Source organism: Akebia trifoliata, unplaced genomic scaffold, assembly GCF_017979445.1.
Source record: "Akebia trifoliata isolate Shusen 1 unplaced genomic scaffold, ASM1797944v1 Contig00418_ERROPOS7397492+, whole genome shotgun sequence".
NCBI classification, from domain to species: Eukaryota; Viridiplantae; Streptophyta; class Magnoliopsida; order Ranunculales; family Lardizabalaceae; genus Akebia; species Akebia trifoliata.
The window spans coordinates 37,912-54,833 of record NW_028237018.1 but is presented as its reverse complement, the minus strand read 5'-3'; the positions used below and the strand labels follow the sequence as shown (position 1 = coordinate 54,833).

General features: G+C 38.2%; 1 protein-coding gene across 2 annotated transcripts in view; it reads left to right on the top strand.

Annotated features, from left to right (window-relative positions):
- LOC147381475 (cullin-associated and neddylation dissociated) overlaps positions 1 to 16,922 on the top strand; it is a 41,336-nt gene extending 24,414 nt beyond the window's left edge. The window contains exons 18-30 of one of the 2 annotated variants that reach the window (XR_015174553.1): positions 3,392 to 3,484; positions 3,614 to 3,735; positions 3,850 to 4,012; positions 4,118 to 4,357; positions 11,319 to 11,567; positions 11,656 to 11,841; positions 11,966 to 12,112; positions 12,268 to 12,384; positions 13,195 to 13,363; positions 13,900 to 13,977; positions 14,072 to 14,210; positions 16,435 to 16,598; positions 16,704 to 16,922. Coding sequence is in view for 1 of the 2 variants with exons in the window: in XM_086430369.1 (XP_086286495.1) it covers positions 3,392 to 3,484; positions 3,614 to 3,735; positions 3,850 to 4,012; positions 4,118 to 4,357; positions 11,319 to 11,567; positions 11,656 to 11,841; positions 11,966 to 12,112; positions 12,268 to 12,384; positions 13,195 to 13,363; positions 13,900 to 13,977; positions 14,072 to 14,210; positions 16,435 to 16,531 (1,800 nt within the window). In the remaining variant the exon portion in view is untranslated. Of the gene's footprint in view, positions 1 to 3,391; positions 3,485 to 3,613; positions 3,736 to 3,849; positions 4,013 to 4,117; positions 4,358 to 11,318; positions 11,568 to 11,655; positions 11,842 to 11,965; positions 12,113 to 12,267; positions 12,385 to 13,194; positions 13,364 to 13,899; positions 13,978 to 14,071; positions 14,211 to 16,434 lie in introns of both variants that reach the window. The other variant, XM_086430369.1, reaches the window with a different exon arrangement.

Here is a 16,922-nt window from a genome sequence, read left to right as displayed (position 1 = left end):
GTTTTTTAGACGTTGGTTTCACCATTAACTTTAAAGTCCACATTTGATGGGATAAGAAATTCGTAACCCCCCCCCCCCTCCCACTCCCCCTCTCCCTCCCCCTCTTGGAGCAAAGATTATCTTCATTAAAATCAGCCCTTTGCCCATCTACATCAGGATCCATGAGCATTGTCAAAATCTATGTCAAAATATCCAGATATCCACAAAACCACTAGGGAGGGCACATGATGGTCAGGTAAGGGCAATGGTTAAACTAATTTCATTCTACTGGAATTGAGTTCAGAAATAGATAATGTATATTAGTTGTAATTTACAAGGACTTTTGAGGAAATGGCAAAGAAGACCACTATTACAAAGGGGAGGATCTTGTTTTAGATTTCCTCCTTATGGGCATATTTAGGTTTTACTTCCCACTATCTCACAATGGGGTAAAAGCGCAAGCTATGCAGTAAAAGTGTTGTCCAGTTTTAACAAGAGAAGAAATGTTTTTTTTTTTGATAAGTTTAAATTTATTGGAAAAGGCGAAAGACGAGGCTGAGATAGCCTCTTATACAGAGAAAACCAAACAAACCAAAAAATGAAGCAGGCAAAAACAAAGAAAAACCCCATATGCTTCGTAGAGCACATCCCATCTGTAAACAAGATGTGTGTTTTTTTTTTTTTGGCTTCATCTTGAAAATATATTTATCAAATTTTGTTAATTGTGACCTTCTATTGAAGGCTAAGCATATATCTGCCTACTGGAAAGGCAGATTGGGGAAGATGAAGTGAGGTCAGCTGTTGCTTCCATGGGTGGGAACAAAGCGCCGGGGCCAGATGGTTTTACAATGGAATTCTACAAGCACTGTTGGGAAATGATATCCGAAGATTTTATGAAAGTGGTTTGGGAGTTACAGGAAAAAGATTGTCTGAATTATGCACTTAACAGTACTTTTGTGGCTTTGATTCCTAAAAGAGTGGGGGCGGTTGAGTTGAGGGACTTTAGGCCTATTAGTTTAGTAGGATCGGTGTACAAGATTATTTCTAAGGTGTTGGCTAACAGATTGAAAGAAGTTATGAAAAAATTAATTGGGCCTGAACAAGGTGCGTTCATTAAGGGAAGACAAATTTTGGATGGTGTGTTAATGGCTAATGAATGTTTAGATTCTAGAATCAAAGATGGGAAGGCAGGGCTAATAGGAAAAATCGATATGCAAAAGGCTTATGACCATGTGAGTTGGGATTTTTTGGAGTATATGATGGGGAGAATGGGATTTGGCTCTAGGTGGGTTGGGTGGGTTATGAAGTGTATAACGTCGGTTTCTTTTTCTATCCTAGTCAATGGGAGTCCGGCAAGATATTTTCGGAGCTCTAGGGGGCTGAGACAGGGAGATCCGTTATCTCCATTTTTATTTCTTATAGTGACAGAGGCTTTGGGTAAGATGTTCAGTAGGGGGGTTGAGATAGGGAGGTTATCCGGGTTTAGAGTATCTGCTGAGGGTCCTTTGATTTCGCACTTGCAATTCGCAGATGACACCTTAGTGTTCCTAGATCCGTCTAGAGAACAAGTGAGAGCTCTTCGAGTTTTATTATGTTGTTTCGAAGCAATTTCAGGTTTACACGTCAATCTGTCGAAAAGTAAGTTGTTTGGTGTTGGTGAGATGCCTAATCTTCCAGTTTTAGCAGCTACCTTGGGTTGTATGAGTGATACGCTTCCCTCTTCATATTTAGGTTTACCGTTAGGGGCTTTGTATTGCAGTAAAAACATGTGACAGGGTGTTATCGAGAAAATGGAAAAGAAATTGAGTACTTGGAAGGCTAAATATCTCTCAAAAGGAGGGAATGTGACATTGATTAAAAGTACTTTAACGAGTATTCCGATTTATTTCTTATCCCTGTTTACATTGCCTAATTCGGTGGAAGTTAAGATTGAAAGGCTTATGAAAATTTTTCTGTGGAACGACAAGAATGGTGGTAGAAAGTATCATTTGGGGAATTGGAAGATGGTTTGCACTCCAAAGAAGAATGGAGGTTTGGGGATTCGAGGGCTAAGATTAACTAATAAAGCACTCCTAGGTAAGTGGCTATGGAGATTCGGGGAAGAAAGAGACAACTTGTGGAGGAGAGTAGTTAAGGCTAAATATGGAGAGCGTAGATTAGGATGGTATAGTGGAGAGGCTAGAGGGAGTTATGGGTGTAGTGTGTGGAAAGGTATTTTGAAGGGTGTTGATAAGTTTGAGAGGGTGATTAGATTCAAAGTTGGCATGGGGGACAAGGTTAGATTTTGGGAGGATTTATGGTGCGGAACTTCATCTCTGTCTACTCAATTTCCATCCTTGTACGCTTGTTCCTTGAAAAAAAATAATTCAATAAGGCATTGTCTGATTCGGGATGGGATCACGGACTCTTGGGACGTGGGTTTTAGAAGGAATTTCAATGACTGGGAGTTGACGGAGGTTGCATCTCTCCTACATCTTCTTAACTCGATCCAAGTAAGAGAGAATGAGCATGACAGATGGGAATGGGTCAAGGCAAAGGATAAGAAGTTCTCTGTTAAGTCTTTCTATTATTGTTTGTCGCTGATGGGTGAGGTATCTTTTACTCCCTCTATCGTTTGGTCTACTATTGTTCCTGCCAAGGTATCTTTCTTTATTTGGCTTGCCTCTTTGGGAAGAATTCTCACCTTGGATAATTTGATCTATCGGGGGTGGATTACTCCAAATTTTTGCTTTCTTTGTTCTAGGGATGGGGGAGTCTGTCAACCACATTCTGATTCATTGTCCCTTTTCCCGAGTTATTTGGATGTTTTTCTTATCTCGTTTCAAGGTAGATTGGGTACTTCCTTTATTTTTTTTTTGAGCTACTAGAGGGTTGGAGGTTCAATATATTTTTTTCTAGAAAGAGGCTTCTATGGGCTATCCTTCCGTTCGCCATTGCTTGGGGTTTATGGAGAGAGCGCAACAACAGGGTATTCCATAGCAAGGAGAGCTCATCGCATTCAGTGATCTTGGAGATCTTGGGTTTTCTTTACTTGTGGTCTAAGATGAGCAAAGAATTTGAGGAGTGAGTTTCTAAGATTTTGTTTTCAACTGGGATACAATTTGTGACTATTAGCTCCCCGACGGGAGTGTTTATTTGCTCCCTTTCTCTTTGTTTGCTGTTTTTCTGTTTCTGATGTATGGGGGCTATCTCAGCCTCCTTTTCTTCTTTCTATGAATATATTTTTATTTATCAAAAAAATATATATATATATCTGCCTACTGGAATTGAGTTCTTAAGTCTGGATAAATGACCAATATGGCTGGCTCTTGCACAGACATGGCACTGCCTGCTACTTGAGGTTCTTGTTTGAACATTCAATATGCTAATTTGTTTTCTTTTATATATGTTTTTTTAAAACTTGTTCATTCAGGCATTCGCTGTTATTGCTGCTTCTCCACTCAAGGTAGATTTATCATGTGTTTTGGATCATGTTATTGCCGAGTTAACAGCATTCCTGAGGAAGGTATGCAAGAGATCTGTTTATGTGGGCGTGAATGTGCGGCTATCTTCTTTTATAGCCCTTTAATCATAGTTATTTTAGTCATCGAGATCTATGGAAATTCTAATATGGTTTGCTTCTGTTGGAAAATAGGCTAATCGGGCGTTAAGGCAGGCAACACTTGGGACACTGAATTCTCTAGTTGCTGCATATGGTGATAGAATAGGTTCTTCCGCATATGAAGTTATAATTGTGGAGCTTTCAAATCTTATAAGGTTCATTTTCTACTTATACGGGCCTTTAAAAGAAATATTTTCCTACTTGTTCTTGAGCATGATTGACATTGGTACTGTAACATGTCACTTTGTTGCCTTAATTTCATATTGCAGTGATTCAGACTTGCATATGACAGCCCTTGCATTGGTTCTTTGCTACACATTGATGGTTGACATGAAATCCAGCCCAAAGGTTGGTTTGACTGTTAGATACAAAGTTCTTCCTCAGGCACTGACATTAATCAGAAGCTCGCTGTTGCAAGGCCAGGCCCTTCTGGTATTTCCCTGAACTTTGTGCTGGGTGTTTTGAACTTTGTGCTGGGTGTTTTGTCTGCATCTAAAATTTTGAAGTTATTGATACTATTTTATTTAAATATTGTAGGCTCTGCAAAACTTTTTTGCTGCCTTGGTCCATTCAGAAAACACAAGCTTTGATGCTTTGCTAGATTCTCTTCTTTCAAGTGCTAAACCGTCTCCCCAGTCTGGTGGCCTTGCAAAACAGGCTCTCTATTCAGTAGCTCAATGCGTGGCTGTTCTCTGCCTTGCTGCGGGTGATAAAAAATGCGCATCTACAGTAGAAATGCTTACAAACATACTTAGAGATGATAGCACCACTAATTCTGTAAGTAGTTGTTCACTTTTCAGAGTCCATTTATTGATAGCCCTTTCTTTTCCCCTGATGCTACATTCAGAATTAAGTTCGCAATAGAGCTTAGTGCCTGAGCTGCTGGCCCTTATTAGGTAATCAATAATAATCTCTTATAGGTGCATGGTAATGTCTGAAGCAAACCCTATTTCTCTGATGGAGTTTGGATCTCTGGTTGACCAGGCAGATATTTCCTATGATAAGTGTTTTTAAGACATAAGGCAAGTCGTTTCACTAGCCAAAGCTTTGAGGCGAATGCGTCATGAGCATGCATTTTTTAAATATATAAATAATTAAATATATCATCATTGGGGCTTTGTCTCAAGACTTGGGGGTTAAATAGAAAGTCTAATAAAGAGAAAATCAGTGAGAACTCACAGGAAAAAAAATAAAAACACAACAACACCAACGATTCACAAGTCCACATTCTAAAGTTTAATATCAAAATTTATATTCCAAACCCGTTAAAATCAAATTGAAATTGAACCATATCCACAGCTTCCTACCTCCAACCTTCTAAGTTTCATGCCCTTGAACTAAAAACAACAATGAGTGTAACAATCACTTCAACTGAAAAATCATACTACCACTATAATGCTAGAAGTAGAAGAGTAGGTTTGACGTAGAGAGAAATAGAAAAGGGGTAGAAACGTAAAAAAAAGAAGTGAAAAAAAAAGGTTTAGGCCTTAGTCAAAAGGCATGCGTCTCACCCGAGGCATACACTTTTTCAAGCGGATCCAATCCATTCTAAGGGGAGCAGTAGGCTGGGAAGAAGTATTGTTTGAACCAGAAGCAATGCCTTTCGGAGCGACTATCGGAAGTTGCTGATCTCTTTCTCTTGTATTCTCATCCTTGGGAAACAAACCTCCCTCATCATCCGTTGTCTTAACTTCCTCTAAGGTCTATTGTGTTGAATCCAATACCATCTCCCAAATCTGAGCAATGAAAAAGTTGGTAAATCATTAAGGGATGCGGTAGTTCATACGATGTGGATCTGTTCCAAGAACCCTCATACCTCTTAAAGTAAGGCATTTGCGCCTTAGGTGTGAGAGTAGATGCGAGCCTCAACATCTTTGAAAACATTACCTGTGACTGTAGAGCTTTCTTGAGTTCCTGATGTTTGGTCTTCTTTTATGGATTGGATCAAGATGATCTTTTGACAATAACGGTAAATGGCATACGTTCAGAAAATTGTGCACTATGGCAACTGGCATGATGGGCTTTTCCCTTCTCTGTCCTCATGTAATTGATGCCATAATAAAGTGGCCTACAAAAGATGGTCTCCAATTATTAATTTTTTTTTTTTTTGTCCCATTCAATTGTTAACGACAAGGTTTAATAACTCCTGGATCACAAAAAAATTAACACACTGGACTTGGCAATCGTTTTATTTCTTCCAATCTTTATTGAGGAAAACAATGTTCATTGAAAGAAATTTGGGAAATATAATGTCAAGTTAGGTAGGACACTTAGGAAAATTGTTATAGATAAAACTATGGATGTTTTTCTCTTTTGCTCCATCAATGATGAACTAGATAACACATTATTAGTATGATGACGATGGTGGATGTTTGAAACAGTTGGCGATGAATGTGCTCTTGTAAATTGGATCTATCTCTTGATTCCTCCAAGTGCACTCAATGTCAGAGTTGAGCCCACTTAGGGTATGTTTGATTGCAAGGAAAGCGATTTAAATTGGAATTCAATTTCCTTAGTGAAATGATTGTGGAAAAATATATCCTGTGGAAAAATGATTTCCACTGTTTGATTGCACCTGACATAAAAGGAGGGAGCCGTTGTTGTTTAACAGATCTATGCTCTATAAGGCTGTGATCACGCCATAGTGTTGGCTGAAGAGGTTGATGTACCCACAAGCTCCAGTTGTAGAGAAGAAATTTGATGGTTTAAGTGGTAAAAGTCTGAACCAAAATTAGGTTTTCTGTTGATCTGCAGACGATGTGGAAAATACAGAGCTACAAATGGGTTTTCATTACTAAGCATGAACATGTAAACTTTTTTTGTTTGTTTTGGTAAGTATAAAAGCATGAACATGTAAACTTCAAAATGGGTTTTGTGAAGTGCCCACTTAGCTAGGTGGTAAGACGTGTGGAGTGTTGTTCCCACGTCCTAGGTTCAAAGCCCCTTGAACCCAACTTCATTTGCTAACCCCTATACATATAAAAAAAGGGTTTTGTAGGGTTGAGTGCTACAAAACAGAGCAAGAAGAAGAAGAGGAGGTAGAGGAGGAGAGAGAGAAGGGGAGGGGGCAGGCCCCTTGGTGGAGGGGGGAGCCAGGGAAGAAAAAAGACGATGGTGGGGATGAGGAGAAGAAGGGAGGGAGGGGGACTGTTGGGGTAACTAGGGAAGAAGGGAGATATTTCATTTTTCCTAGTGTTTAGGTGGGAAAATGAAATCCAGACAAGTGTGGATTTTTGGTTTAGGGTGGAAAATCATTTTCCATGAAAAATTAGTAATCAAACAATGGAAATGGCAATTTTTCATATCAATCTTTTTTTTAATACAAATTTTCATGGAAAGTGCATTTTCCAAACATAATCAAACATACCCTTGGGGGAATCTCGAAATAGCCTCAATAGAAAATTAGCAAATGAAATATTGAAAAGTTGATTTAAGTGGTTTGGACATGCACAACAGACCAATGACCAACTAATGGGGAATGTTCTAAAAAGGGCTAGAGGAAGGCCCAAAATGTTGGACCTAGGTAGAATCAACAGAAGCAGATGAAACATAATCAACAACTGAAATAATCTTCAGAATCAATAGAATCAAACTATAATTGCAGATCCAAATTTACTTGGTGTATGTTAATGGTGATTAATACTGATATGAAACAAAATGGTGTGTTCATGGAGCCCACTAGAGATGCATCAACGACTGATTTTTGGTGAAGATGTCCCCATGAGCGTAATAGGTGCATCTTTGAGGATAAAGTTTTGGACTCTCAGTCTCTCACTATGTCAATCTTAGGTTTCTTGTTTCTTTGGTCGAAGGTGTATAAGGAACTTAGGGGGATTAGATTCAAAGTTTTTGTAGTGAGATGGGAGGGGTGTGTTATATTCCACGAGACTAATCCTTGTGTATCTGTTTTGCGTTTGGTCGGTCATCTTGGCCGACCTTGCTTTCTATTAATGAAAACTTTGCTTATATAAAAAAAAGAACTTTATAAGGCTGTGGAGTTGAATGTTGGGCAGTCAAGAAACATGTCCATGGATCGAGTGTGGTAATGACCATGATGTTGAGATGGATGAGTGGAAAGATTAAGAAACATGAGCTTATAAATGAATGCATTCATGAAAATGCACTAATAGCTCTGTTAGGCGATAAACTAATGGGAAGTTGATTGAGATAATTTGGTCATGTGCAACAAAGACCAATAACAAGCTTAGTTAGAAGAACAATGCAAATTGCATGTTATGAAAGACCTTAGAGGATGATTAAAAAGCATGTGGATTGAGGTAGTGAGAGGACATATGAACTCATTTGAATTAACAGATGACATGTCTTTAGAAAGAATTAAATGGAAAAAGACGTGGATGGAGGTAGTGAGAAGTGAGAACAAATATGAACTTGTTGGAATTAAACATTTGACATGGCTTAAGATAGAATTAAATGGAAGAAACTTTTTTTGTTTATTTCAATTGAGGTATCCAGGCCTCTTAGAGCACCCGACTAACCTCGAGGCACGGCAGCCCCCTTCCCCCACTCGCACCAGGTAATTTCTAGGACGAATCCCTGAGGTGGCTCCTAAGTGGGGATTCCAACTCAAGATCCCTGCTTCCTAAGGCATGGTCTTGACCATCTCACCGACCCTTAGATGGTTAAGTGGACCCCACATTTATGATAAGGTTTTCTGTTGATGATCTCCTCACCTTGGTGGCATCAAGTGTGGAGATATTCTTAAATGTGCAAAGGACAGGTACAATTTTTTGTCATTTTGCAATCCACTTTTGACAGGTTTAGAAATGTAGGAAAATGTTCATTCTTAGTGAGAACGACCTCCATGGTAAAAAGATCATCCTCACCAAAAATCAGTCCTCGACTCACCCCCCTCCCCGGGTTATGTGCCATTTATGTTTCTAAACAATGTCTTTATCCCAACCACATATAGAGAGAGGGTTAATCTTTACATACTCCCTACTTGTAAGTCCGCTTGGACATCGAACTGTCTACACCGTAGAGGCAATCCTCACAAAATCTCAATTGATTCTGACATACTTCACCTCATTGAAAGCTGACTGGAATTTGAAAAACCTGGACTGATAATTTAAACCGCCATCATTTCAGATTTCTCTTGTAGTTAGTAATGCTAGAATTGCCTGATATTTGGGGACTATGATCATCATGTTGAGAATGACCCAATAAATGGTTGGATCCTCTAAATGTTATCCTTATGGGCCCCACAAGTGGAGTAGAAACAGGGAGTAAGTATATATGCATAGGCACATAACTATACGTATCTAAGAGATTAAATGAGGTTATCCCACTGAATATTAGTTGGGAAACCACAATGAGTTACAAGCTTGATTGCAGTTATAGGAATATTATGGTCATGCTACAAGAGCAGTCTTATTAGATGGTCTTCTCAACAGGACTATATTATGGTCTTCACGTTATCGTCTCTCTTTCGAAGTTGGGATACTACATTGTTCTCAAGGAGAAAGAAAGTCTTTTAGAAGCTTTTACCCTTAGCACTACTCGAGGGCTATGGTTGGAGAGGAATAGGAGAATTTTCAAAGGGGAGAATGCTTCGACCCAAGAGATTGTGCTTAACATACTAGGGTTGTTATTCTTTTGGTGCAAGATATGCCCAGATTTTAGAGGGGTTTTCTTTGAGGATTTTGTATTTAGATGGGACTCTATGTGGTGTGTGTGTTAGTTTCCTTAGTTGGTCACCTCAACCGCCTTTTGTATCTTTTTTCAATAGAACTTATCAAAAATCAAATTCTTATATCAAGGATTTGGCCAAGCATGAAATTATTCAGCCAAGTTTGCCTAGGTGGTAATATCTGTAGAATTTTAGGTGTCCAACTTTTCAAGAGGTCGAAGTTAATAGATTAGGTTTATGTCCAGTATTTGAAATCTATTTGGAGAAACCACATTTGTTGGTCAATACTTTTGGAAACATCAAAGCCTCGAACTCAATCCCGAAAGACATTTAAAGTTAGAATCTGAACCCTGTCATGGAAGCTTGGCCATACATTATTTGGTAGCAAACTGAAGGTAGTGAAGCCTGAAGAATTCATAATGTGGTATATGCTTGGACCTACGCATCATGAGGCTCTGAGCATATGCACACTGCTCACTTTCACTTAATCAGTAAATAATTTAGTATACTTTTGAAATGACAAGAAAAGTCTATGATAATATGGTATGCACTTGAAATGACCAGAAAAGTCTCTGTTATCTTATATCATCAATTCATTAGTAGCCTAGAATTTGATTTTCGGTAAACTATGGAGTTGATATAGTAAACTACTGTAACCTTATTTTTTTAATATTATTTTTTTGAATAATTATCGGGATTAAGGCAAGCTCCAAACCAGACAATCTAAGGTACAATCTACCTGCTTTGTCCTTTAGGAGGATCTTACACATATCTTGACTTACTCTTCTCTAGACGATTCCACACTACCAAAAGAACTAACCAAGGAAGCTAACAAGTCTGCTGCCGTGTTCGTTTGCTGTATACATGGGTGAAAACAATATCCTCAAACTACCAACAATTTAAGCAGGCCCACTAAATGGCTAGCTGCCCAAGGAACCTCCCAGCTGCTTTTGAGGCACCAAATAACAAGCAAGGAGTCTGAAGCTATTGACACCTTCAAGTAACCTTTCCTAATAGCGAGTTGGAGGCCTTCCAAAATGCCCTGCAACTCATGGTGGAGAACACTCTTCGGTTGAGCACAGCCAGCGAGGCAGCCCAGCACCTCCCCTCTATGATCTCATAGAATAGCTCCATATCCACCTCTCAGGTCCCAAGAATGGAAAAAATCCCTGTTGAGATCAATCTTTAATTTATTCCAAAAAGTCCAAGAATTTAAGAACCATATCCCTCGCACTCTTCAGCAGCACTGTTTCAGAAGGATTAAACTCATTCCTGGGTAATCTGGCGCACCTTTCCATCCAGACTTGATGAATCAATGCACAAAAGGAGACTTGTTTGAAGAAGTGCCACTTAGCTAAGTGGTAAGATGTGTTGAGAGTTGTTCCCACGTCCTAGGTTCAAACCCCCTTGAACCCATTCTTCTTATGCTAACCACTAATACCTGTCAGTAACCATTAATCAAGCATTTACCTATCGAAAAAAAGGAGACTTGTTTGATGCAGTTACTTAACCTTTTACTGATGAGACTTCTTGCAAGGATACAGACCATAATCCCCTTGAATAGGTGGCATTGTTTTCTCCGATTTTCTACAGAAAATACAATTTGCGTTCTGGACTATCTTCACTGGAAATTATTTTTGGTGCCTGGTTGGTAATGCATTTCATTCAATAGTCAGGTAAGGTGGTACCTCTGACACATTTCCCAGCCAGCTTTTATAATCAGGGGGAGTGCTATTCAAGTTCAAGTTAAATCCATTATCTAAACATTTATTGAAGGGGTTGGTGGCTCCATATAAACTGGGCAAGATATAAATCTTCTTTCAAATGATGCCAGGTCCCTTACATACATAGGGAAGTCAAATACTTTAGGGATTTCCACTAACTAAAGAATCAACATGCTAGCTCATATGTTTTGTTCTATGGTATCATGTCCATTGTTTCATCCTTGCATATGGAACTCTCTTTGAGTAGTGATAAGATATTTTAAGTAATTTTAGCATTTTCATTTACCCACTTTTTTTGAGTGGTTTTGGGTTCAAGTTACCTTCTGTGCTACCCATTCTTATTTAAGACATGTCATTACTTTTATAGGCTAAACAACACTTGGCATTGCTATGTCTGGGAGAAATTGGAAGAAGAAAAGATCTTAGCTCACATGCTCACATTGAGAGTATTGTTATTGAGTCCTTCCAATCTCCTTTTGAAGAGATAAAGTCTGCTGCCTCTTATGCTCTGGGAAATATAGCTGTCGGAAATCTATTGAAGTACCTGCCTTTTATTTTGGATCAAATTGATAATCAACAGAAGCAGCAGTACCTATTGCTCCATTCTTTGAAAGAGGTTCACTCTCGACTTGTGATTCTAGTAAGAACTTGATGTACTTGTTTCAACACAACATTTGATTGTGTAAACGATTTTCATCATGCAGGTTATAGCTAGGCAATCAGTAGGTAAATCTGGGCAGGGTGAGTTTCAGGACACTAGTGTTGAGAAGATACTAAAGTTACTCTTTAACCACTGCGAAAGTGATGAAGAGGGTGTTCGCAATGTTGTAGCTGAGTGTCTTGGTAAAATCGCGCTTATAGAGCCTAGCAAGCTTGTTCCAGCACTTAAGGTATTTTCATCATAAATTGAATGATTTTATGTTCTCTATACTTAGGTTATTGTTTCTGAATTTTAGCTGGTACCATGTGATTAGCGTAACTCTTTGTTTTATACCTATTGCTAAATTTCTATAGGTGCGAACCACCAGTCCAGCTGCTTTCACCAGAGCTACTGTTGTCATTGCAGTAAAATATTCGATCGTTGAGCGGCCAGAAAGGATAGATGAGATTATATACCCTGAGATTTCATCATTCCTTATGCTTATTAAGGACCATGATCGGGTATTCTTAATATTTTAATGAAAACAATATATTTTCAGCTACCAATGGCTTGGCATTATTTTGTCGAGTTTTTGTGTTCATGTCTTCTTATTCCATTTTCCCCTTGGGTATTTGCTTATTAATGATTTTGTTTGAATCTTTAAATGCTTGCTCAGCATGTGAGACGCGCAGCTGTCTTGGCTTTGAGTACAGCTGCTCACAATAAACCAAACCTTGTCAAGGCCCTTCTTCCGGAATTATTACCGCTTCTTTATGACCAGACTGTTGTTAAGGTAAAATATAGTTATAAATTATTGTTCTATGATATCAGCATCTATCAACAAGAACTTGACGTGGTGGGCTTGGACCCATAGCTCAGTTGGTTTTGACTCTTTGCAAAACAACTTTGAGGTCGTGGGTTCAAGTTCAGCTTACCCATAAAAAAACAAGAACTTGACTTGGCAATTTTTGATGCAGATGCATTATATGGTAAATACGAGTGGCCGCATGGGTTGTCAAATTGTGGATAATAGTTTGAGCGTATTAGTAAAACTGCAGAATGCAGATGTTTGTGCTATTACTTATATGAATATAATGATTTTAGCAATTTGTGTTAGTAATTATAGTTGTGCTTGTACTTAGGCATTTCCTTGGACATTGCGGCCCGAATCCATCTAAGCTAGACCTACTATTTACTTTCCCTTCCCCCCCGAACCAAATAGATTTAATGATTAATGCCAATCAACCATAATTATTTCTTTGATCAGTTCTATTTTTATGGTATTGAGGTCTATGCTTTGGGAGTGTACTTACAAAGTTAAAAGAAATAAAAAGTCCTCAAAATATCATTATTTTGAAGTAGAACCAACAAGAAAATAACATCTTACTTAGAATTCTCGAAACCTAAAAGAAATATATATAAATACTGTCATTCGCTATTCTTGTTGCATGAGATTGTTAATTTTGTTCATTACATTTATGGGGGTACTCAAGAACTTCTTATCTCTATTGCATAAAGTAGCTTGTTTAATTCTTCTTCTTCTTTTTCCCTGTTTTAATTTAGTTTCTGGTCATATTCTTAGTAGCTACTGTTTTTGGTGCAGCAAGAATTGATAAGGACTGTTGATCTTGGTCCTTTCAAGCACATTGTGGATGATGGCCTTGAGTTAAGAAAAGCAGCTTTTGAATGTGTAGACACACTGCTGGACACTTGTCTTGATCAAATGAACCCTTCATCTTTCATTGTTCCTTACCTTAAATCTGGTTTAGATGGTTAGTATTCACCCTATCTCACCCTTCATCGTTTGTTTAATTTTTTTTTTTGTTGGATGTTGGCATTTGTGTTAAATGTGGTGAATCCGTCAACTTCTTATCACAGTCTATTTCTGGATGGCGCTAACTGTACACAAGAAAAATTATGATACTAGATGAGGGATCGGTGATGGACATGTAGTTCTCTATCTAATTAATGAAAAATATATTTGGAATAAGGTTTCAATGATGATCTCTGTAGACAAGTAGAATCAGCTCTTAAAATGGTTTTTTATTTTCCCATTTAAAGAACTCACCAGTGTTGTATTGGTTCAACCATTTATGTCAACTACTCAGCCCTTTTGGCGGATTATATGTGAATAATTTAATTCTAGTTCATGATTTTTACGGCGGAAAATTTTCTTTATCTATGTTTATTTTCTCTATTGGAAAAATCTTCGTTTCACTTCATCAGAATAAAATTGAAAAATAGACCCATGTTGCAGTTATCCTATTTATCAATTTCCCTTGTAATTTGGAGTTTGTGCTCTTTCCAGATCATTATGATGTTAAAATGCCCTGCCATCTTATCCTCTCAAAACTTGCTGACAAGTGTCCTGCTGCTGTACTTGCAGGTTAGTATCATCCTTCTGTGGTTTATTTTCTTTTGTAGGATCGGTGTATATCATTAATTTTATATATCGTGCTGATTTTTTTTCCAACTTCTAGTTTTGGACTCATTGGTTGATCCTCTTCAAAAGACCATCAATCACAAGCCAAAGCCAGATGCTGTCAAGCAAGAAGTGGACCGTAATGAGGACATGATCCGGAGTGCTCTTCGAGCCATTGCCTCCTTGAACCGCATAAGGTTTGGACCTAAAACTTTAGATTTACTTTCTCATGTTAATTGTTTCTCGAGTCACATGAGCACTGTAGAGTCGTAGACATATCTGGAACTATGAATCAGTAAGAAAATTGAAAGTAGCCATATAAGGATTGGTGAGATGGCCAAGACCACACCTCAGAAAGTGGAGAGTGGACTACACGTGCCCCGAGTATTAGTTGGGTGCAAGCTCACAAGTTCCAATAGGTTATGAGAACATTTTCCCATCCCCCCACCCCATGTATGATAGTGCATATATGAATCATAGAATTTTGAGAGGATGAAACAACTTGATGATAAAATTATGGGATCAGTGTAGATGGAACATGTGTTAAGTGTTGTGTTATCCGTCTCCACTCTTGGATGTCACGTGCTCATGTATCATGCCCCAGTTCGACCCGTGACCCTCTTATATTTATAGTTGTGCCTTCCCCATCAGATTGGTCTTTTGGAGTAAATGGTTGGTTAACATGGTATTGGAGTGCTAGGTTTGGTTTGTAAAGGTCACGGGGTTGAGTCTCCTCCAAAGAATTTTCCACCCTCATGGGTGACGGAGAGTAAAGTGTTGTGTAATCCGCCTCTGCTCTCGGGTGTCACATGCTCACATATCGTGCCTCAGTTCGACCCGTGACCCTCTTATATTCATGCACCTTCCCCATTAGATCAGTCTTTTGGGGTAAATGGTTGGTTAACAACATGAATCATAAAATTTGCATCATTCATGCCAAATAGCAGAGGAATTGGTCAGCCATTTCCATGTGAGTTGTGGCCTTTTTCCCAGATTTTTTTTGTTATACTTGGGCATTTACGACAAATATGAGCCTTTTCAAAGAGTGGAATACAGAATAGAGGCACTGTTTGGAATTTGATTTACTGCAATCTTTGTTGAAAAGCCTCAAGTTTTTTTTATGCTATTCAGCTCAAAGTCTTATGGTCGATAAAACAATGATATTGACCACGAAGGCTTCCACCAAAGATTTTCGGTTGTCTAAACAAATCTTATTCTTCCATTCCATTCTACCCAGACTTAGGTCTTCTGTTATTGAAAGAGATTTCATATTTGCTTTCACCGTCTCTATTCAAGTTCTTTTGGGTCTTATCCATTCTTTTAGGACCTTCAACTTGAATATTTTTTCTACCTCAGGTTGTAATCAACCTTTGTTGAACATGCCCGAACCATCTCAGTTGACCTTCTCTTGGGTTATTGCCTCTTGGAGTGCTTCGCATTTTCTTGAACACCGTCACATCTAATTTTATGTTTCCTAAGTTTCCACTCATCCATATCAACATCCTCATCTAATGCCAAAATCAATTTATTAACATCATACTTCTTGGCCATCCACCATCCAGCCTCATAAAGCATAGTTAGTTTTACCGTTGTCATATAAAATATTCCTTTTAATTTGATTAATGTGTCTCACATAGCACTCAAGGACACCTCCACTTCAACTATCCAACAACTATGATTCCATGAGTAACGTCTTTTTCAGTCTTTCTGTTCTTATGTATAATAAACCTACGATAATGAAACAAGGATATGACTCCCTGTTTCCCCAAATCTGGGAATACAAATACAGATACGTGTATCTCATCTTACACCATGATCTACAATCTTCATCATGAAAAATGCAGTGAATCATCTAATATTACTTTGTTTTTCCTTCAGTATTACTTGTTTATATTTATATGCTTCTTTTAATATAGAAGTGCCAATGCAATCATGGAATCAGTATCGTGTTGCTATGGGTACGTTGGGAATATTGAAGTACCCAGGTATCATAGCTTCTTTGTGCTATGGCTGGTTACTTGTGAAACACGATTTGATGACGTGGATAGCCACTCGACTGTTGTAACTAAAGTTCAAAATTTAGCATGTGATTATTTCAAAGCTTTGTTCCAGTATGCATCTTATCCAACACCAGAATAACTGGAAAGGTATAGAGGAGGATCTAAAAAAAATATCTAGAGAGCAGAAGACTAATTATCTGATTGCATTGATTGTTGATATCAGAGATTTTGTCTGTTTAGTCATATTGAATGGTTGGTGAGAAAGGGCTACTGATTGTTACTATAGTTTGTGCTTTACATCTCAAGACTTCTAACGGTAGTTCAATGATAACTGTTGTAATTGATAAAAAAAAATGATTATACTGTAATTTAGCCATTTTGTTTTGTCTTCTTGCGTTTCACGGGTATTTATTTGTTGCAGTGGAGGAGATTGCAGCCTTAAATTCAAGAGCCTCATGGGTGAAATAATGAAATCCCCAACACTTGGGGAAAAGTATAATTCCATCCGCAATGAGTGATATATATGCCCGGCAGAGTCTAACCATCTTCGATGACCTGTGCAACAAAAATCAAAGAAGAAAAAGAGTATGCCACCATTATCATCGAAGTAACTTGTGCACTGGAGTGTTCTCTGGTGCAAAGGTTTTGTAATTTCAATCTTTTTTTTTTATACCGAGTTTTGATTTGCAGCTTTACACCTCACAATCTATAGTGGGAACAAAATATTGAAAAGCCAGCGTCAATAGCAAGAAGTAAAAGGGGAGAACCAATTGATGATGTTTTCTTATAGTAGTTGCAGCTATGATTTTACCTGTAAGCGGTTGGGTCTGGCCATCCATTTTATCTCTTCAAAGTGGCCTTTATTGTAACTTACTTCTATTTTGCGTGAGATGCTTTTTTTTTTTTTCT